Source organism: Sorex fumeus, unplaced genomic scaffold (assembly GCF_029834395.1).
Source record: "Sorex fumeus unplaced genomic scaffold, SorFum_2.1 ptg000098l, whole genome shotgun sequence".
Taxonomy (NCBI): domain Eukaryota; kingdom Metazoa; phylum Chordata; class Mammalia; order Eulipotyphla; family Soricidae; genus Sorex; species Sorex fumeus.
In genome coordinates, this window is record NW_026606155.1 from 37319060 (window position 1) to 37342816 (window position 23757).

General features: G+C 40.6%; 1 protein-coding gene across 2 annotated transcripts in view; it reads right to left on the reverse strand.

The window, feature by feature from the left end:
• The window catches only part of KIAA0586 (KIAA0586 ortholog), a 146191-nt gene that overhangs the window by 117703 nt on the left and 4731 nt on the right, over positions 1-23757 (reverse strand). For both annotated transcript variants that reach the window (XM_056133223.1, XM_056133222.1), the window contains exons 4-8: positions 21789-21858; positions 19033-19102; positions 11302-11476; positions 10104-10325; positions 7825-7978 (exon numbers count right to left, since the gene is read on the reverse strand). In XM_056133223.1, the coding sequence (XP_055989198.1) occupies positions 7825-7978; positions 10104-10325; positions 11302-11476; positions 19033-19102; positions 21789-21858 (691 nt within the window). The remainder of the gene's footprint in view (positions 1-7824; positions 7979-10103; positions 10326-11301; positions 11477-19032; positions 19103-21788; positions 21859-23757) is intronic.

Here is a 23757-nt window from a genome sequence, read left to right on the forward strand (position 1 = left end):
GCACACGGAACATTTTCCAAAACAGACCAAGTGCTAGGCCACAAACATACCTCAATAGAATCAAGAAGACAGAAATAGTATCAACAATCTTTTCAGACCACAAGGCACTGAGAATAGAAGTGATTAACACACAGATCGGGAGAACCAAATCAAAAACCTGGAAATTAAACAACTTATCGTTGAACAACAAGTGGGTCAGGAAGGAAGTCAAGGACGAAATAAAAAGATACCTGGAAACAAATGAGAATGAAGACACTAGCTACCAGAACCTATGGGATGCAGCTAAAGCCATGTTAAGGGGGGAAATTTATAGCTCTGCAAGCATTTCTCAGGAAAGAAGGAACCACATAAACAACTTGACCTCACAGCTCAAGATCTTAGAAAAGGATTGACAAAAGGAGCCCAAATCAGGCAGAAGGAAAGAGATCATAAAACTTAGAGCAGAAATCAACAACATGGAAACCAAAAAAATCAGAAAGATCAATGAAAAGAAGAGCTGGTTCTTGAGAAAATAAACAAGATAGATAAACCACTAGCAAGACTCACAAAGAAAGAGAGACAAAGAGAACCCTAATAAATCAAGTCAGAAATGAGAAGGGGGTATCACAACAGACACCAAAGAAATTCAAAAGATCATCAGAGACCACTTTGAAAGTCTGTATGCCATGAAACAAGAGAACCTAGAAGAAATGGATAAATTCCTGGATTCCTATAATCTCCCAAGGCTGAATGAAGAAGATCTAGAGTACCTGAATAGACCTATTAACATCAAGGAAATTGAAACTGTAATCAAAAGTCTTCCCAAAAACAAAGGCCCAGGTCCAGATGGATTCACTAGCGAATTTTTCCAAACATTTAAAGAGGACCTATTGCCAGTTCTTCTCAAGCTTTTCCAGGAAATTGAAGAAACAGAAACTCTCCCAAACAGTTTTACGAAGCCCATATTTCTCTAATATCAAAAGGAAACAAAGACAACACAAGAAAAGAAAACTACAGGCCGATATCCCTGATGAACATGGATGCGAAGAATCTCAACAAAACACTAGCAATTAAAATTCAACAACTCATCAAAAAGATCATACACCATGACCAAGTGGGATTCATCCCGGGGATGCAAGGATGGTTTAAAATTCAGTGATCAATCAATGTTATCTATCAGATCCACAAAAGAAAAGATAAAAACCATATGATCATATCAATAGATGCAGAGAAAGCATTTGACAAGATCCAGCACCCATTTATAATGAAAACCCTTGCCAAAATGGGTATAGAAGGAACTTTCCTCAATACAGTTAAAGCCATCTTCCACAAGCCTACAGCAAGCATCATCCTCAATGGGGAAATACTGAGAGCCTTCCCTCTAAGATCAGGGACGAGACAAGGATGTCCACTCTCTCCACTGATGTTCGAAATAGTACTGAAAGTACTTGCAATAGCGGTTAGGCAAGAAAAAGATATTAAGGGCATTCAGGTAGGAAAGGAAGAAATCAGGCTCTCACTATTCACAGATGATATGATACTATACTTAAGGAACCCTAAAATCTCTACCAAGAAACTCCTAGAAACAACAGACTTACATAGTAAAGTTGCAAGCTATAAAATCAATACCCAAAAGTCCACGGCTTTCCTATACGCAAATAGTGAGAGAGAAGAAAGTGATAGAAAAAAAATAATCCTGTTCACAATTGTGCCCCAGAAAATCAAGTACCTAGAAATCTGCTTAACTAAGGAAGTAAAAGACCTGTACAAAGAAAATTACAAAATCCTACTTCAGGAAATAAAAGAGGACACGAGAAAATGGAAAGATATCCCCTGCTCATGGATTGGAGAATTAACATTGTCAAAATGGCAATACTTCCCAAAGCACTGTACAATTCAACGTGATCCCTATAGCGATACCCATGACATTCTTCAAAAAAATAGAGCAAACACTCCTGAAATTCATATGGAACAATAAGCACCCACGAACAGCTAGAGCAATACTTGGGAAAAAGAAAATGGGAGGAATCAACCTCCCTAACTTCAAATTCTAATACAAAGCAGTAAAATTAAAACAGCATGGTACTGGGACAAAGGCAGAGCTGCAGACCAATGGAACAGGGTTGAATATACTGACATCTCCCCCCAAACATATGATCATCTAATCTTTGATAAGGGAGCAAGAAATGTGTAGTGGAGCAAGGAAAGCCTCTTTAACAAATTGTGCTGGCAAAACTGGACAGCTACATGCAAAAAAAAAAAAATGGGCTCAGATCTCTGCCTAACACCACGTACAAAAGTCAGATCAAAATGGAGTAAAGATCTCAACATCAGACCAGAATCCATAAGGTACATTGAAGAGAAGGTTGGCAAAACCCTCTACAACACTGAAGCTAACAGTATCTTCAAAGATGTCACGCCACTGTCCAAGCAAGTGAAAACAGAGATAGACAAATGGGACTATCTTAAACTAAGAAGCTTCTACACCTAAAAAGAAACAGTGACCAAAATACAAAGACAGTCTACAGAACGGAAAAGGATATTTGCCCAATATACATTCCACAAGGAATTGATAGCAAGGATATAAAAAGTACTGGTTGAACTCCACAAGAAGAAAACATCCAACCCCATCAAAAAATGGGAAGATGAAATAAACAGAAACTTTATCAAAGAAGAAATCCTAATGGCAAAAAGGCACATGAGAAAATTCTCTACATCATTAATCATCAGGGAAATGCAGATCAAAACCACAATGAGATATCATCTCACATCACAGAGACTGGCCCACATCCAAAAGAAGAAAAGCAACCGGTGTTGGCATGGATGTGGCGAGAAAGGGGCCTTCCTTCACTGCTGGTGGGAACGCCAACTGGTTCAGCCCTTTTGGAAAACAGGATGGACGATTCTCAAAAAATTAGAAATTGAACTCCCATTTGACCCAGCAATACCACTCTTGGGAATTTATCCCAGAGAGGCAAAAAAGTATAGTCGATGTGACATCTGCACTTGTTTGTTCATTGCAGCAGTGTTTACAATAGCCAGAATCTGGAAAAAACCTGAGTGCCCAAGAACAGATGACTGGTCAAAGAATCTTTGGTACATCTACACAATGGCTTACTATGTAGCTGTTAGAAAAGAGGAAGTTATGAAATTTATATACAAATGGTACTATATAAAAGGATAATGCTAAGCGAAATGAGTCAGAAAGACAGGGACAGACATAGAAAGATTGCATTTATCTGGGGAACATAAAGTAACAAAATAGAAGACTAACACCCAAGAACAGCCGAGATAAGTACCAGGAGGTTCACTCCATGGCTTGGAGGCCAGCCACACATGCTAGGGGAAAAGGCAGCTCAGATAGGGAAGGGAGCACCAAATAAAGGGTGTTGGGAGGATCCACCCAGGATGGGAGATGCATGCTGAAAGTAGACTATAGATCAAACATGATTGCGACTCAATGCCTCTTTTACAAACCACAGAACCCAAAAGGAGAGAGAGAACAAAAGGAAATGTCCTGCCACAGAGGCGGGGGCGGGGGGTGGGGGTTGGGAGGGATACTGGGACCAGTGGTGGTGGAGAATGGGCACTGGTGGAAGGATGGGTACTCGATCACTGATCATTGTATAACTGAAACCCAAGCACAAAAATTTGTAAGTCTACAACTGTACTTCATGGTGTTTCACTACTAAAAATTTATAAATAAATAAATCTAAAGAAAAAAATTTAATTGTAGAATACTATTATTTCCCCATACTGTAAAACTAAAATCAAATGATATAGGCTAGACAAGTTTAGGATATAATAATATTAGACATAGAAATACTAAATTATTAACATGCTACAAAAACAACTATATCCTCACTAGAAATAGATTGCAGTTTACAATTATAGCTAATACATAAAAAAGTGAGTACGATAATATCCAATGCCGTAAGTAGCTTAAATGCTGTAGTGGAAATGACAGAGACATTTTGCTTCAGATAAACAAAATTGTTAACGTGATCAGGTACTAAGTTCAGAAAGCAAATTTTTATGTAGATCCATAATTGAAAATAAAATTTTAAAAATTACACGATTTTAATGGAATTTATTTAATGTAATTAATTTGCCTTAATTATAATAAGGAAATAATCTTCAAAGAAGAAAAATATCAAATATATAATTAATTCCATTTTGGTATTGTTTATATAAGAAAAATCACTGAAACCATTAACGGTTCATTGACAGTATAAATGTTAAATATATTATGAAACAGTAATTTTATAGACTATGCTTTAGTTATTGGAAATTAAAAGTATGTAAGGTAAAGGTAAAGGCCCTCCCGTTGATCGTCGATTTGCTCGAGCGGGCCCAGTAACGTCTCCATTGGAGACTTTGTTGTTACTGTGTCTGGCATATCGAATACTCTCGGTAGCTTGCCGGGCTCTCTGAGAGGGGCAGAGGAATCGAACTCGGGTCGGCCATGTCGGCCGCTTGTAAGGCGAACGCCCTACCCGCTGTGCTATCGCTCCAGCCCTAAAAGTATGTAAAACTATAAAAATAATGAAAAACACTTCTGATATTTTAAAAAAGCAGCTAAAAATGCATATCTGCTACAAATTTTTAAAAATGCCTAAAAACAAAGAAAACATAAAAATTTTATTTGTTGATTTTTAATTTCTTTCTTCCCTTTTATTAATATCACTTTTAAAATCCACAAACAAACAAAGATAGAACACGCAAAAAACATTTCCTAATGCTCTTATGAAAAGGACCCAGGAGAGACAGTGCAGGGGTTAAAGCACTTGTCTTGCATATTGCTAACTCCAGTTCAAAGGGCAGCACTATACACAGTGCCCTGAGCACCGTCAATGACTCCCGAGCACAGAGTCAGGAGTAGCCCCTGAGAACGCTGACTGTGGCCAATTTCTTCCCTACCACATACACAACCCCCCTGTCTGCCAACTCATCTGAAAATAAAAAATTGTGAGCCAGGAGCTTTCTGGAATCAAGTTTGAAGCAAGTCTCTATATTTAGCAAGCACACAGGTGTGTCATGCTGAAATCAAAGTTTCAGCTATCACTTTAGTCCTCTCTCCCTCTCCTTCTCTCCAGCATGGTGACCTTGAACAAGAAAATCATAAGCAACAAGCTTCATCTTCATTCCTTTGAATTTAAACTGACTCATATTATTTTATAACAGTTTCAAAAGGAACATGCTTTTGTTGTAAAATCTTAGGCATCTTACAAATATAAGAAATCCTGGCCAGACTGATAGTACAGTGGGTAGGGCGTTTGCCTTGCACGCAGCTGACCTGGGATCAATCCCCAGCATCCCATATGGTTCCCCCTCCCCCCGCCCCAGCACTGCCAGGAGTAATTTCTGAGTGCAGAGCCAGGAGTAACCCCTGAGAATTGTTGGGTGTGACCCAAAAAACAAAACAAAACAAAATTAATTAATTAAAAATTTTAAAAAAAGGGAAAAGAAGAAAAGAAATTCTACAAAAAACAAAGAAAAAAACTAAAGTATTGAAAAAAATTACCCACAAAAGTTTTAAGAGTAAGCCCAGAGTCAGAGATATGCTGAAAGGGTGAACATATGCTTTGCATATAGGAAGCCAGAGTTTGATCCTTAGTACCAAACGGTCCCCAGTCAAGCACAAACCTGGAAGTAGTCCTGAGCACTGCCAGGCATGGTCCAAAAGCAAAATCCAAAAGTAAACCCATACACAAGCATAAGCAGTCTTTAAAATTCTGAAATATAATCTTCTAACAAATCAAAGTTGAAAACACTATTCTGCATAAAAATAATTTGCTCGAGCGGGCCCAGTAACGTCTCCATTGGAGATTTTGTTGTTACTGTGTTTGGCACATCGAATACATCACGGGTGGCTTGCCAGGCTCTGCCATGTGGGCGAGATACTCTCGGTCGCTTGCCGGGCTCTCCGAGAGGGGCAGAGGAATCGAACTCGGGTCGGCCATGTTGGCAGTGTGCAAGGCAAACGCCCTATAGGCCCTTAATTTTCTTTTTCCTTTTTTTGATTTTGTTTTGTTTGGGAGCCACACTGGGCCATGCGCAAGGCTTACTCCTGGCTCTGCACTCAAGTATCACTCCTAGTGGGTTTGGGAGACCATACAGGGTGCTGGAATTCAGATCGCTGCATGCAATGCAAAGACCTGCTACTATTGTCCTGGCCCAATTTTTATTAGTTTATTACTCAAATATCAATAATTTGGAGTCATTTATTCATTTATTATTTTAAACTTCATTTTTTTTCTGTTTTCCATCATCACTTCCTAGCAGTATAGCCATCTACCCCTACACAGGCAATATTAGATTATCTTCAGCATGTGGAATCTGTTACTTTCATAACGCTTATCAACAGTGGCACACAATGAACAACTAATCACCAAAGGGAAAAAATACATGATGGATAGGATACTGACTTTCACTGAAAATGGAAAATTGCTTATTTAAGGGCTACACTGCTAATATTAAAAAGCTGACAAGGCTTAGATATGGAATAGCAGACTCAATTTAAGTGAATATTAAGAAAACTGAGAGTCACCCTCTCAAGGGGCAAAGAGTTCTGGTAATCAGTGAACTCTAATAAAATGGATACTAGATTCCTCTGGGATTTTTCTTGACAAGCAAAATTTGGAAGAAGGCTGCAAAATCTGAGTTCAAGGATTTGTACCTTGTCTTTCCTGAATGTACAAAAATTTATGCCCTCACTTGTTTAATACTTATATCCGTATAGCTGGAAATACTTTTATTTCTTGCTCTGGAAAGAAAGATGGCAGCCGCTTCAGAGCTTTGTGGAAACCAGGTATGAGCCGGTCGTGATGGGGCGACTAAACCCTCATGGGAAGGGGGGCATTCCCGGCTTGTCCTTCACGCCCTACCGAGGTCACGAGTTGCCCCCCACAAGCGGCTCTCCGGCACGGCCAAGGCTCCAGAGCATAGAAACCAATCTCATAATTATCTGACTCTCAGCAGAAATACTTCCAGGGTCAATAGGTAAAATACCAGAAATTCAAAATCTTGTGACCAGCTGTAGAAAACAAATTCACAATGCCTTTTCAGCATGTCTGGTTTGGGGGTATAAAGTCTAAATAATAGTAGTGCATCTTTTGTTGAAACAACAACAAAAAAATACTTATATTTATTAGAATGGGGATTTTTAATATTTTGCTACTAACTGAAAATATTTAGAAACAGTTAATAACTGTAATCAGGCAGTTTCTCTCCTAACCAAATGAACTAAAAAAAAAAAATGTGATCTTTCAGGGAGCTGAAAAATCAATAAATATTTTGATATTTGATAAGTAAAACCTTTCTAATTTTAAAATTTCAAACTGCTTTCCACAATTAATAATTTTATATTAATTAAACCACAAAGCAGAACATGATCCATAATTTGACTGAATATTTTTTTAAATGTATTAAAATACTTTAACTGAAAGAAACTCATTTCATCTGGCAAAAAGTTGGTCTTCTACAACCTAGTAGAGCACTGTAGAGCACTAGAGCACTGTCCTCCTGTTGTTCATCGATTTGCTCGAGCGGGCCCAGTAACATCTCCATTGTGAGACTTGTTGTTACTGTGTTTGGCATATCAAATACATCACGGGTAGCTTGCCAGGCTTTGCCGTGCGGGCGAGGTACTCTCGGTAGCTTGCTGGGCTCTCCGAGAGGGGCGGAGGAATCGAACTTGGGTTGGCCATGTTGGCTGCGTGTAAGGCAAATGAACTACCACTGTGCTATCACTCCAGCCCATAACCTAGTAAGTATTCAAATATTACACTACAAAGGAAATTCATAATTGACATTATTTGTTCATAGAAAAGTATATATTTTTACCTTGTTTGGAAGCAAATATGTTATGTGAGGATAGATTACTGCTACCAAAATGAGAATGGTCTGGTTTTACAGAATTCTTTTCTACTGCATTAGAATGAGGCAACATGACAGGCTGAAAATTACTAGTCTTGAATGCAGCACTGATGAAATGAGTCTAAAAGACACAAAATTACTGTATTAGATTCAAATGTCATTTGAAAATTGGATGACAAAATACAGAGCGCTTAAATATATTTCGGAAACAATGAAAGTCATGTATTACAATGTAACTATCCACTGTAGCAGAAATGCCACTGGTGGGACATATCAACTCAAAGACTACCTGAAGTCTGGCTCTCTTCAGTGTAATCTTGATCAAACCATTCTGAATCTTACCTTTCATTCTATCACAGAGGTGGTACATGGACCCCTCAAGCAGGCTAGGAGAGGATCAGAGGAAGAGGCCCTAGAACCAGGTCTCTACCCCAACAAGAGAATTTAAAAGCAAAACATCTTATGTTTCATATCAAGGAATGTAAGATTTCATATGAAGATTAAAAAACATTCCCAGGAGCCAGGGAGTTAGTTCAAGGGTAAGATGTTTGCTTTATAGGTAATTGAACCTGGTTTGATGACCAGCACCACAAGTGGTCTCCTGAGCACTGCCAGAGTGATCCCTGAGTACAGAGCCAGGAGCAGTCCCTGAGTGCTGCTGGGAATGGAAAAACTCTTCCCCAAACCTACCCCACCCCCCATAAACACACACACACACACACACACAGACACACACAATCATCACGGTCTAAAGAAATGACTTCACAGTAGAGCACTTTTCCTTGCATGTGTGAAGTGAGATTTATCCCCAGCACCACAAAAATAAAATAAAAACCAATGCTTGAATATATATGCTCAGTAACAACAATTAAACAATGCATTTTTAGATAAATGGGAAATATAGGAGCAACACAGCTTTCAACACTATTACTAAAATACCCTGAATAAGTAAACATCTTACCTAATAAAACTGATCTTTTTAAAGTTGTATACTAGGTAGAGAAAAACTATAAAAAAGATGGAGGATCAGACAGGGATTGGCTCAAAAATCCAAACTCCAGGGAGCAGGATCGGGTACAGCAGGTAGGGCCTTTGCCTTTCAAGTGGCTGACCCAAATTTGAGCCTGGCATCTCATATATTCCCCCGAGCACCACCAGCAGGAATTCCTGAGTGCAGGTTGAATCCTTGAAACCCCGCATGGTCCCCATAATTCCTGACAGGAGTGATCCCTGAGCTTAGAGTCAGAAGTAAGCCCTGAGCACTAATAGGTGTGGCACAAGAACAAATAAACAATAAAGAAAAATAAATAAAACTGATAGTATAAAACTTTATATATATCTGTACATATATATATAATTTTACTTATTTTGTTTTGGGTACAGCTGAGTACAACCAGCTGTACTCAGGCCTTTACACACTCATTTGCTGGCTCTGACATCAAGAATCATAGCTCGTGGGGCTTGGGAGATCATATGGGGTACTAGGATTGAACTGGGTTAGCCACATGCAAGGCACGCTCTTGACCTGCTATGTTATCTCTCTGAAACCAATACTATGTATTTTTTACACATACACACTAATGACAAAACTTTAACTTACAAATAAATTAAGTACAGTGGAAATTAACATCTGATAGTAAAACAATTTAATAATATACTATAATAAAAGTTATATGCAAGTGGTGGCTCAAAAAACATCTGTGAGGCTTGAATAATACAGTACAGAGGTAGGAAGTTTGCCTTGCATATATAGCTGACCCGGGTTTGATCCCAGGTACCCTATCTGGTCCTCCAAGTCCACTTAAGAGTGATTCCTGACTGCAGAACCAGGAAACCCCTGACAAGAGAGTGTGGAAACCCCATCCCCCCCAAATAACCAAAACCTTGTTGGCATTATTTTCCTAAATTATAGGAAGCAAAACCATGAATAAGGGAATCTATTCTATTTTTACAAAGTCCAAATATAAACATCTGCGATGTGATATAAGAGCTTTTTTTTTTTAACATGTGAAAAGAAATACTATAAAAGGAAAACAGCTATACTATAAAAGGAATGTTCTCTCTGGTTAGTGGTGTCCAACCAGCACATGCATTGGTCTCTTCCTACTAGGGAAACACGAACAAGCCAATCATTATGCAAGATGTGAAAGGGTTACAGTTAAATGAGCCACTGCAATGAGGAATCATTGTCAACTTAGTTCCCAGTGATGAGGGATCTGAGTGTCATGGTGGCTTTATATAAATACCTGAATATCTAGTTGCTGTTGCTGCAGTTTTTCGAGATGCCTAATGTGCTGCTCCATAAACACATTCATTTGCTTCTCATGATCATGACAGTGTATTTTCTCCTGACTCCTCTGAAGGCTTGTTTGCTGCTCTGTAACACGTTGTAACTGCTTATCGGTCTCCTGTAACTTATTGATTAATTCTGTAACAGAATTGACTTTTGCTTCCAAATCACTTTGCACCTGAGAGAAAAATAAAGATCAAAAGATCAAAAACTATGCTTAATTACCTTAAAAAGTGAAGCAAAGTGAGTTTATAGAGATATGAACAAGAGTTTCCTTACATGTGGAGTTCATGCCCAATATAATCAGCCTAATCAATGGCTGAATAAATAGCAATACTCCCACATTTAAAAAAGCTTCCCTACATAAATTTTGTCATAAAAAGATACTGAATTTGCTACGTAGAATTTTTACAATACAACCAACAAAAATGAGAAATAGCAAAACAAAGCAGATTTTGAGATTTCACTAAGACAGCAGCCTTAACTTCTAGTCTTGCTATTGATTAGCTACTAGGATCCTGTGCCTATTCCAACTTTCCCATTGACAAGTCAAGGAAGGGACTGACATAGATGGCCTCAGAGGAGCCTTCAAGTTCTAGAATAAGGATGACCAATTATCCTGGGTTTCAATGGACTGAGGAAATTTCTCAATACAGATTTTTTGGTACCAAACTGCAAAAATCCTGGGTTCTCGGGCATTATCACAGCTATGAGGGAAAAATCTCACATTGTGGGTCCAGAGAGAGAGTACAGGAGTCAAGGTGTTTGCCTAGAATGTGGCTGATCCCATTCCTATTCCCAGCACCACATATGGTCCCCCAAACCCTGCCAGGAGTAATCTCTGAACAAAGTCAGCAGGAACTCTGGAAAACAGCCAGGTGTGACCCAAATTCCCGCACCCAAAAGTACATAAAGTCTTAATTGCCATGAATACAAACAGTGGTCAATTTGATATAATAGTAATTTAAAAAAACCTTTCTAAAAGAAGTCTCAACTCCTAGAAGGCAATATAATATACAACACCACAGCAGGAAAATTCTTTCAAGTTGAAAGCAACGACAGCATCATCAGTCTAAAATTTGACTCAACTACATACAGAATCAGTCCCTAGTAAATATTATGACCTTTCATACAGCAGTCGTAAAAGAATCTACCTTTATCAATGGAGCCGCTGTCGCAATGGCAGCAGCAGTGGCTGCGGCTACAGTGGCAGCTGAATCAATTCCACTCGGTGAAGCTCTGGTCTCCTGAAGAGCAGAGTCCTTCTCTGTGACAGCATCTTCCAAAAGCTGCTCCTTTACTTCCTTAAAAACAGGAATGGTTTGAGCTCTGTAAATAAAATGGGAATTAAAAATATATTTAGGTGGGGCTGGAACAATAGCACAGCGGGTAGGGCGTTTGCCTTGCACACGGCCGACCTGAGTTCGATTCCCAGCATCCCATATGGTCCCCTGAGCACTGCCAGGAGTAATTCCTGAGTGCAGAGGCAGGAATAACCCCTGTGCATTGCCGGGTGTGACCCAAAAAGCAAAATAAATAAATAAATAATAAAAAATAATATATATATATATTTAGGAAACTACACTGAACCGTTTAAGAAATACCTACAAGTACCAATCTGCTGAAGGTGGGTTTTCTTAACATTTTCAAAAGTTAAATCACCATTTTTCCTTCTATTACCATTTTGGTTCTTGGTACACCCAGCCCTGTGTTCAGAACTTCTTTTGAAAGTCTGCACTCTGGAATCACTCCTGGTGATGTTCAGGAGACTTATATGTGTTGCCAGGGATCAAATCCAGGTTAGCCATGTGCAAGACAAGCATCTTACCTACTGTACCATCTTTCTAGCCCACCTATTAATCTTTCAACACTCATTTGACTATTATTTATCATTTGGCTAAAATCTATTAAAATACAGATCACCAAAGAAATAAAACAATTCTGTAAAGATAGTGCTATTGCTCGGGATATGGTGCCACCAGCAGGTCAATCTGTACCTGTGAGGCGAGTGCATAAGCAGCTTGATGGCACCTTCAGATTTCCAGATACCCCAAAATTGCTGCTGTGTCTTTGGCCAGACCCCAAAAACTTGGGGCAAAGTTTATTAAGAAAGTAAATGGTCAAAAGTTAAGTAAGTGGGAGACACACCCACAAACCACCTCCGGTTCAGCATATAACGGGAGGCAAGGCCTGTCTGGTTCCTGACCGAACTGCTTAACATCCATGATACCAGAGACTCAGAGACAAATCTTGGCACCCAGCAGCTTTTGGCAGAAATGCGTCCAGTCCCTGCAATGGGTTTACCAGAGCCAGACCACCCCACGGGGGAAAGGGTGTTGTCCCTCCACCTGCTCCCTCTTGGCAGCTCGGTGGCAGCCATCTTCCAAGGCCAATGGACACTCAGGTTTGGGCTCTCAGTGACGAGACACACAGGGCCTCATGGGATGGGGCTGGAGTCAGCCCTTTCCTCCCCGCCCCAATGAAACCCCAAATCACCACCCACAAACGGTCTCTGGCTCCTGATCAAGCTGCTTAATGGCCATGATCCCAGAGACTCAGAAACAAATCTCGGAACCCAGCAGCTTTTGGCAGAAATGCATCCAATCCCTGCAGTAGGTTACCAGCGCTAGGCCACCCAAGCTGGGAATAGATTTCAAGCCTTAGCCTGTTTCCTCTGGCAGCTCGGTGGCTGCCATTCTCCAGAGGCCATTGGTTGGTCAGGTTTGGCCGGCAGTGATGAGACCTGCAGGGCCTCATGGGAGGGGGTAGAGCTGGCCCTTTCCTCCCCATCCCAACAAGACCCTGAGTTGCCACCCACGAACGGCCTCTCTGGCTCCTGATCAAGATGCTTAATGGCCATGATCCCAGAGACTCAGAAACAAATCTCGGAACCCAGTGGCTTTTGGCAGAAATGCGTCCAGTCCCTGCATTAGGTTACCAGCCCTGGGTCACCCCAGCTGGGAATAGGTTTCATGCTTTGACCTTTTCCCCCTGGCGGCTCGGTGGCCACCATCCTCCAGAGGCCATTGGATGGTCAGATTTGGGCCACAGTGACAAGGCAAACGGGGCCTCATGGGATGGGAGTTGAATCAGCCCTTTTCTCCCTGCCCCAATGAGACTCCGAGTCACCACCCATGAACGGCCTCTCTGGCTCCTGATCAAACTGCTTAACGGCCATGATCCCAGAGACTCAGAAACAAATCTCGGAACCCAGCAGCTTTTGGCAGAAATGCATCCAATCCCTGCAGTAGGTTACCAGCGCTAGGCCACCCAAGCTGGGAATAGATTTCAAGCCTTAGCCTGTTTCCTCTGGCAGCTCGGTGGCTGCCATTCTCCAGAGGCCATTGGTTGGTCAGGTTTGGCCGGCAGTGATGAGACCTGCAGGGCCTCATGGGAGGGGGTAGAGCTGGCCCTTTCCTCCCCATCCCAACAAGACCCTGAGTTGCCACCCACGAACGGCCTCTCTGGCTCCTGATCAAGATGCTTAATGGCCATGATCCCAGAGACTCAGAAACAAATCTCGGAACCCAGTGGCTTTTGGCAGAAATGCGTCCAGTCCCTGCATTAGGTTACCAGCCCTGGGTCACCCCAGCTGGGAATAGGTTTCATGCTTTGACCTTTTCCCCCTGGCGGCTCGGTGGCCACCATCCTCCAGAGGCCATTGGATGGTCAGATTTGGGCCACAGTGACAAGGCACACGGGGCCTCATGGGATGGGAGTTGAACCAGCCCTTTTCTCCCTGCCCCAATGAGACTCCGAGTCACCACCCATGAACGGCCTCTCTGGCTCCTGATCAAACTGCTTAACGGCCATGATCCCAGAGACTCAGGAACACATCTCAGAAACCAGCAGCTTTTGGCAAAAATCCCTCCAGATTTAATTGTTTAAATTTTGGAATTCCAAAATCTCGTGGCCACTACTCAGGCTGTGTGACATCATATGTTATTCATAACCGACAATAAAAAGCAAATTGTCTACTATTGCCTTTTCAGCAGATCTGAGTGTTGGGGTACAATCCCAAATAATAATGGTGGGTCTGGTGTTGAAATATTGAATGTAATCAATGTGGAAATCATCTGCCCCACAGACAGGGGGAGGGGGAGGGATGGGGGGGTATAACTGGGGTTTTTGGTGGTGGAAAATGGGTGAGAGACAGGTGTTTCATCATTGTATGACTGAGATTTAAACCCAAAAGCTTTGTAACTACTCTCACAGTGATTCAATAAATAAAATTATAAAAAAGAGGGAAAAAAAAGTAAGGTGGAGTTCATGCTCAATTCAATCAGCCTAACCAATGGCTGAAGAGATGACAATACTCCTACAATAAAAATAAAGTGCCATTGCAGAAAATGACATTATATATGTATATATATATGATATAGAACTGTAGATCTAGGGATCAGAGATTGAACCCAGGTTAACCGCAAGCAGCCTACCCACTGTACTACCTCTCACAATGGCAGTGGTAGTCTCTGCGACTACAGTGGTAGAGGAATAGATTCTACTCTGGGAAGCTTTCTGGAAAGAGAGTGAGCACCTGGGAAAACTGTGCACCTACATGTGAAAATATGGACTCAGACCTCTTTCTAATGCCAGGGTCAACAGTCAAATCAAAATGGATTAAAGGCCTCAATACTATACATGAAACCATAAGGTGCATAGATGAAAACATAGGCAGAACTCTCCATGACTCTGAAGCTAAAGGTATCTTAAGAATGAAACATGAATGACCAAGCAAGTAGAAGCAAAGATAAACAAACTAAGAAGCTTCTGTGCCTCAAAGGAAACGATGACCAGGATACAAAAACAGCCCACAGAATGAAAAAAATTATTTACCCAACACCCAAATGGTAAGGGGTTAAGATACATAAGGCACTGTTAGAACTTTATAAGAAAAAACATCCAACCCCATCCAAAACTGGGGAGAAGAAATGGACAGAAACTTCTTCAAAAAAGAAATACAAATGGCCAAAAGGCACATAAAGAAATGCTCTACATCACTAATCATCAGGGAGATGCAAATCAACACAACAAAAAAATCATCTCACACCACAGAGTTTAGCACAGAACAAGAACAATCAGCACAGGTGTGGATGTGGGGGGAAAAAAAACTCTCGTTCACTGCTGGTGGGAATGCCAACTGGCACAGTCATATTTGAAAACAATACGAGTATTCTTCAAAAAAACTAGAAATTGAGCTTCCATGGAACCCAGCAATACCACTACTGGGAAGATACCCTGGAGGTTCAAAAACACATATAGCAGAAATGCACTCCTATTTTCATTGCAGGACTATTCACAATAGCCAGAATCTGGAAACAAACTGAGTGCCCAAGAACAGATGATTGGATAAAGAAACAAGTTTTTTTTTTTTACACAATGGAATACTATGCAGCCACTAGGAAAAATAAAGTCATGAAATTTGCTTATACATAGATGGATATGAAGAGTATCATGCTGAGTGAAAGTGGGTCAGAGGGAGAGGGATATTGATTGCACTCACCTGTGGGATATTTAAAAAAAAAAGTAGTATGAGACTAATACCCAAAGACAGTAGAAACGAGGGCCAGGAGGACTGGTCCATGGTTGGAAGCTTGCCACAGTGGATAGAGTTGGAGGGAAGGTGCAGTTAGGACAGAGAAGGACCACTATGACAATGATCACTGGAAATGGTCACTCTGGAAAAGAGTGTTGAAAGGAGGTAAAGTGATATATATATATATATATATACATATGTATATATATGTATGATAATCTTTCAGTACCTGTATTGCAATCCATAATGCCTAAAAGGAAAGTGAGAGTAAGTGAAAGAGAAGAGAGGGAAAGTAAAGTGCTTGCCATGGAGTCTGGGAAGGAGTTGGAGGAAGGAAACTGGGAACACTAGTCGCGGGAAATGTATACCGGTGAAGGGATGGGTGCTGGAACATTGTGTGACAGAAACATGAAAAGCTGTATCTCACTGTGATTCAATTTTTAAAGATTTAAACAATAATAAAAATAATTTACACTCAGAAAGATAAAAACAAGAGTGAGCACCAAGTCAGAAGCACCACTAGATCTGCCCCACAAAAAATAAAAATGAAGATAGCTGATGGACTGCTAAAAGAATTGTGGAATGGAAATTTTAATTCTAGTTCATTTATATTTAATAAACTGATTGCTAGCTTGATAAAATGGACACAAAAGATAACATTAAGCAGTGTGGATTTTAAAATTAATCAAACAAACAAGATAAAACTTTCAATGAGGCATTTAACTAATATTAAAAAGACTAGTCAATTTTTCTATAAGGACCTAACAAAACAGAAAAAAGAATCCCTAGGAAAACCCCCAGGGAAATCTAAGCAAATTTCACCCTTGAAAACTTTTTTAATAACAGGTTTCTGGACCACACATAGCAATTCTCAGGGGTGACTCCCAGAGGTGCTCAGGACACCTTGCAGTGCCAGGGATGGAACCAGCACTGGATTTAGATGCATACAAAAAGCCTTAACTCTATGTCACCCCAGTCCTCCCCTGGGATTTTATTTTACTTTATTTATTTATTTATTTATTTATTTATTTATTTATTTTTTGGTCTACATCCTGTGTACAAGGTAAGTACCCTACCCGCTATATTATCTCCCTAGTCCACCCCCGGAATTTTAAAAACCACAGAGAATTCTTGAACTTACTCCTCTTTGATGTTTCCTCAATGCTATTAAACACATCGTTTTTTTCTCTCCAGTCTCAAAATGTTAGTTATCTTGCCATCTCTATATTCTATGTACCTTCTTAGACCAAAGAGTTATTAAATTTTGTCAACTATTTCATCACAATTGCAGGGACAGTGTCATAGAACAATAGAGGCAAGGCAGGAACTCAACAAGTTCATTCTCTAACTTTCCAAAAGAGAGAACAGGAGAAATACCTCTATGGGTTAAACACATGAAACACATGCTTTGCAGAGGCCCAGGTTTGATTCAGCACCTTGGGAACCCGAAACACCTAACCTAGATCACTGAACCAAGGACAAGATTCTAATTGCCACTAGGTGTAGTATGAGCAAAATTAGTAAAACATCACTACCAGGGGCCAAAGAGAAAGCAAAGAACAGGCATACACCTTGCTCATGGTCTACTAGGTTCAATCTCTGGAACCATATGCGGTCCTCTTAGCCTGCCAGGAGTGGTCACTAACTACAGAGTCAGGAGTAAGCCCTGACCACCACCAGGTGTGGTCCCAAAACAACAAAGCAAAACAAAAATAATCATTTCTTGTCAATTGTTTTGTTCTTTCCATTTTGACTTGCTTTGAAACTTCCCACTCATATTTATCATTATTCAAAATTCAAAAATTGGGGGCGAAAGAGACATACAGTGGGTAGGGCACTTGCATGCAGCCAACCTAGGTTCTATGCCCAGCATGCTAGACAGTCCTTTGACATACCAGAAGTAACTCCTAACATTGAGCCAAGAATAAGCCCTGAGCACTACCAGGTCTGACGCCAAAACAAACAACAAAATTCAAAAATTGTTCCTTAGAAACAGCTAAATAGGGGCTGGAGCAATAGCACAGAGGGTAGGGCATTTGCCTTCCACGTGGCCAACCCAGGTTTGATTCCCAGTATCCCATGTAGTCCCCTGAGCACCGCCAGGAGTAATTCCTGAGTGCATGAGCCAGGAGTAACCCCTGTGCAACACCGGAGGTGACCCAAAAAGAAAAAAACACCAAAAAAAAAACAAATAAAAAAATAGCTGAACAGGCTTGGTTTCCCACACACTCATCCTTTGGGTACATTCTGGCTTCCTATACACACCTAGTATGTCACCAAATTGCCTCTCTCTGGAATTACACTCTGCTGACTATACCACACCACACTCACAGCTGACTCGAAGACTTTTTTTTTTGGTTTTGGGGCCACACTCCAGTGTTCAGGGTTCACTTCTGGCTGGGCTCAGAGTACCATATGTGGTGGCAAAGATCTAGTCAGGTCAGTTGTGTGTAAGACAAATGCTTTACCTACTATACTACCTCTCCAGCCCTGACTCCACAATTTCTGTTTCCCTGAATTCTCTCCAACTTTCACCTAATTTATTATATCCTTCTCCTTTACAATCCAACTTAAAGCCTACCTTTTTTTTCAATAAATCTGTCCTTATTTACTATTGATCTCTACCTTCCATAATTCATAATGGCTTTTACAAACACAGCCAGGTTGATAATGAGTCAGCTTATGGTTCAAATGTTTGTACAGATCATTTAAACCATTTAAGAGTGTAAAGCTATTTTCTGCCACAATTACTCATTCTTCACATGTGTACATATTCTCTCCCCAGTTATAGTCCATGTAAGTCAAGAAATAGAAGAGTAGCAACTAACAAGAAACTAACCACAAAGCAGGCACTATATATATATATATATATATATATATATATATATATATATACACATGTATGTGTGTGTGTGCATATACATACATATTAGGCACTATATATATATATTTCAGCAAAATACTAAGAAACTATAACTCGGATATTCCTTATCATTCAGTATTCTTGTCTGAAGACTGAATGTGATTTAAAATCCTCTACATTAAATAACACTCTACATTAAATAGGTTAACCGACCACTAAGAGATATAATATGATAGAACTATACATAAACTTCTTTATAGGCTTTCAATTTATTTTTCTAATTATCAAAGCAGTAAGTGTAGCATAGCACATGTAAAAAACTTCTAAGTACATGAAAAACTGGAAAAAATGCACAAACCTCTCCCCATTCAGAGGAAATTATCCCAAAGTATAAATGAAGCTGATTTTTAAGAACATACAAGAAAGGGATGGGGGCAGGAGGGGGGGGGGGAAATGCACTACTTACTTTCTGCCAGTGAAACTTACTTTTGCTTCAAAACTGCCCTTAAAGCATCTTTCTGCCCCATGGCATACTGAGAAATCAAGATGTCATCTTCTGCAAAAGTAAGACAAAAATTTATACTTTATAAACTCCTGAGCATGCATTCAGTTATAACAAGCTAGTAAAAAATGATTTTAACTAAAAGAATCTTAAGAATTTAGCAACAGACTTCTCGATTTAAAAAGGAAGAACCAGAGAGATGGAACAGGGTATTTGCACCTGCCTTGCACATATAGCTGAATCCCAGCCAGGTTTGATCCCCAGCACTGTATGTGGCCCCTGAACACCAACTATGTGCCCTGATTCCCCCAAAATATGGCAAGGAGGGGCAAAGGATGTGGCTCACCTTACAGAGCACAAGGTACAATAAAGGGGCACAACTGCCATCAATCCCAGGTATCACGTGGTGTCCTAATTACCACTGGGTACATCCCTGGTATTATATGCCCCTGATGACAGCTGGGTGTGGAATTCACAATATTCAAAAATTCAAAGTAGAGGTCTAGAGAAATATCTCAGTGGCTCAGAAAGCCTGCCTTGTAAACTGAAGGTCACAACAAATTCAGTCCCCATTTCTGCCTCATACTGCCACATGCCCTGCGGATCCTGGGAGCCCTGTTGTCTGTGCTCCCCAGAGCTGCAAGTGATTTCAGTGACACCACAGCACAAAAGAGGCACGCAACTCCTGGCACATGCTGCAACTGAAAAAGGTGTGTGAGGGGCTGGGTAAATAGTACAGCGGGTAAGGCACTTGCCTGGCATGCGGCTGACTGGGGTTCGATCCCCAGAACCCCATATGGTCCCCCTACCCAAACAGGAGGGATTCCTGAGCACAACTGGATGGAGCCCTCATGTCCTCACTGTTTTTTTTTTTAAAACAAAAGAGGTGCCGGGGGTGAGAGGACATGTGTGAGCATCACAGCCACATCCAGCAAGTAGAATCCTGGAAAACATCTGTGAGCATCACAGAGACCTTCAAGAAGCTCTGCAACTGGCATATGTGCAAACACAACTAAAGAGGGTAACGCCTTCCCTTTGTTGTTGATGCAATGACTAGAGTCACACACATACAACAGCCTTGCACACTTCATTATGATATTCTCCAGGGCATTCTCTCTTTAGTAGAGGCACATACATTCTGGTTGTGGTGCTCACACAACTTTATTTTATTTTATTTTTCTGCTGAGGTTCACCTCTGATGCTCACACACATTCTGGCCAGGAGTCACCCTTCCAGACTATAGGGTTCACATACCTTCTTAAGGGGTCATATCCTTTTGTTGCAATACTCAGGCATACCTGGTTGCAGTGTGGCCAAAAATCAATCATAGCATCAAGTAACACAGACAGCAGAGATGCCAGGATTATGCTCGACACAGATGGAGGAACCAAGGATTGAACCTGTGAAATATACTTGCAAGCTGGATGTTCTAAGGACTGTGCTATAGCTCCAGACCCAATTTACGTTTACCATTGGTAACTGTTCCCTTTTCTTTATTTGGAGAAGGGTCTTTTTGCACCTGTGCTCCTGGCTTTGGGCTTTGGGATCACTCCCGGTGGTGTGATCCCACATGAAGGACCACATGGGGCACCTGGGATTGAAATAGTCAGTTTCATGTAAGGCAAGTGCCTTACCTCTGTACAATATCTCCAGCCAAGAAACTTTTTTTTGATTTTAGAGGTCACACTCATTGTTTAATTTGGAAGGCAAAAGTAATTTAAAAGAATGAGAAAAAATCTTTAAGACCATTTCATGAATGTCTAACAAATCAATGAATGTCTAAAATTGAAAATTTGATCCTTGCAAAGATTATTGACACTATATAGCATGTATACATCAAGAAAATACAGCAAGTAAGCTGGGCATATGGCTCAGAGGTAGTGTGATGCCTCATTCATATGAGTACCTGGGTTCCATCTCTAGCACTGAAAAAACAGAAAAGATATTGCAAGTGAAAACAGATAATGCAAGTGAAATACGCCAATTAGAGAAAGGCAAGAATCTATTTATACAAAGTATATGAGAAAATAAGTCAATTACTAAAGGAAACATGTAAGATCCAATTTACATGAAATTAACTGATACAGAAAGTACAATGATAGCTGTTAGGGAATAGAGAGAGGTAGGGAAAAAGAATTTTACTTAGGGGCAGAAGGGATAGAGCAGTGGGTAAGGTGCTTGCCTTGAATAGGGCCGACCCAGCTCAATTCCCAGCTTCCCACATAATTCCCAGGAGATTCCTGGCATCCCCTGTAGTCTCCTGAGCCCTCAAGAAGTGATCACTAAGTGCAAAGCCAGGAGTATCCCCTGAGTACTGCTAGGTGTATCCCAAAAAAAAGAATGACAGAAAAGAATTAGCATTTGATAAAATCAGAGCTTCAGCTGGAAAAAATAAAAATTTCACTGTTTCTGAAAAAAAAGGTATGAAGAAACGTGCAACAGGCAGAGCAGATGCTGTGTATCCAGGAGGCTGAGTTCTGCATGTTTCCCAATGCACGGCCAAGAGACACCCACAAACACAGAGTTGGAAGTAGCCCTTTAGCATCCAATGGGTATGGATTCCCCCCTATACACATCAAAAACTAAAAAAGGGGAAAAAAACAGTTCTAGAGATTAATTCAATGATGTGTGCACAACATAAACATAACCAATGCAACAGAACACTTAAAATGGTACAAAATTACCAATTTTATGTTATATATATACAGTTTAGCGCAATAAAACAAATCCATTCTTTTACCTTTTTGTCTGCTGTGTTCTTCCCTTTTATCCAAAGGCAACCTTTGCACTGCAACATCCTTGGAAAAGTTCTATAAAACGTAAAAAGAATGCTTCATAAACCTTATATATTATGTATTTTAATTACTATTTTTCACATTAAAAAATGTTTAAGTATTAAGGCACCATGATTTACACAGCTATTCATACTTGAGTTTCAGGACTCCAATGCTGCAACATAAATCCCACACCACTATCAACTTCCCCCTAACTAATGTCCGCAGGTTCCCTCCCCTCAACATCAACTGACTCCTTGACAGCCACAGTTTTTTGTTTATTTCTTTGGTTTTTGGTTTTTTTGTTTGTTTTTGTGCCCCACCTAGTGGTACCCAGGGCTTATGCCTTGCTCTGAGCTCAGGGATCACTGATACTGGTGCTCAGAGGACTATGCAGTACCAGGGGTCAAACCCAGACCTACCCACTGTACTATCTCTCCAGTCCTTGATAGGCACAGTTTTAAGTTTGGTTGCTGTATTTTGGATCTCTTGCTTACAGTATTGTTAGCTCCATAGTTCAGATATACACATATACCACACCTTTACACTATATAACTTTCCGACGCTCCTGACACCTATATCCATTACCTCCCATCCATCTTTTCTTATTACCTTCCTTGGTTATGATTTATTTCTTATCAAGTACCAACTACTGAATTCTTAGAAGGGAAAATCTATGTAATCTGTAGGTGAATTTCTAAGACTGGACAATGCTTACATACCTTTAGACTACTCGAGAATTTGTTAGCTGTGTGAGTAATAAACTGTCAGTCAACTAAATGGAAGAGGAAATGAATAAGCAACAACAGTGGTGCTGACATGCAGATTCAAACACAGATCTGTTACTGCTAGCACAGCACTTCATGCAACATCTCAGTTGCTACAGTTAAATAAGAAAATCTGATTCACTGTGAGTCAAAAACAGTACAGGACAGTCAAGTGACACAATATCACTACGTAATCAAGAGATTTTTGTGTCGTAGTTCACAATGTGGTCTGAAAAGCATCTCATTTTATAGGTGACACTATCTGGCAACAAGTTTTCTGCTCCTATGTATAATCCTAGACTTCATTTCTAAAGCTTTATTCAGCGTTAAAAATACCATGACTGGGACCGGAGAAATAATACAGAGGGTAAGATGCTTGTCGTGCATGCAGTCAGCTCCGATTCAATCCCTGGCATCTCATATGGATCCCTGAGCACTGCCAGGAGTAATTCCTGAGTGCAGAGCCAGGAGTAACCCCTGAGCCCAGGTATGCCCCTGAGGTAGGGGCCGGGGAAGCCATGGATTTTGGGAAAGAGTTATAGCACCGCAGATCAGGAGTGATCCCAGTGTACCGAGTCAAGAATAAGTGCCCAGAACTGCCAGGTATGGCCCAAAACCCAAAATCCAAACCCAAAACACCATGACTTTTGGTTCTGAAGAGACAATATGGAGTAAAAGTTGCCTGCCTTGTCTTCGGTCAATTCTATTAAATCTTCAGTAACATAGAGGGTCGCCGAAGCACTTAGGCAGGAGTCTCCTCTGAGCACTGCTGGGTGTGGCTTCTGCACCCCCAAAAATACACCACAAGTCCCAAATACACTCAACACTGCTCTTCATCCATCTTAAGTCACAGCTTTCTTAGAGCGAGGGTCGTAGTACTGCAGGTAGGGTGTTTGCCTTGTATACAGTGAATACTGATTCAATATCCAGCAACACATATAGTTCCCCAAGCCCCACCAGGAGTAATCCCTGAGCACTACAAGGACGGTATCACAGGGAAAAAAAAATTAAAAATAAGGACTTTATGTTATTTCTTAAACACACCTCAAAAACTAAAAATAAAAGATCTCACAATTGGGGCTGGGCCGATAGCACAGTGGGTAGGGCATTTGCTTTGCATGCGGTTGACCCGGGTTTGATTCCCAGCATCCCATATGGTCCTCTGAGC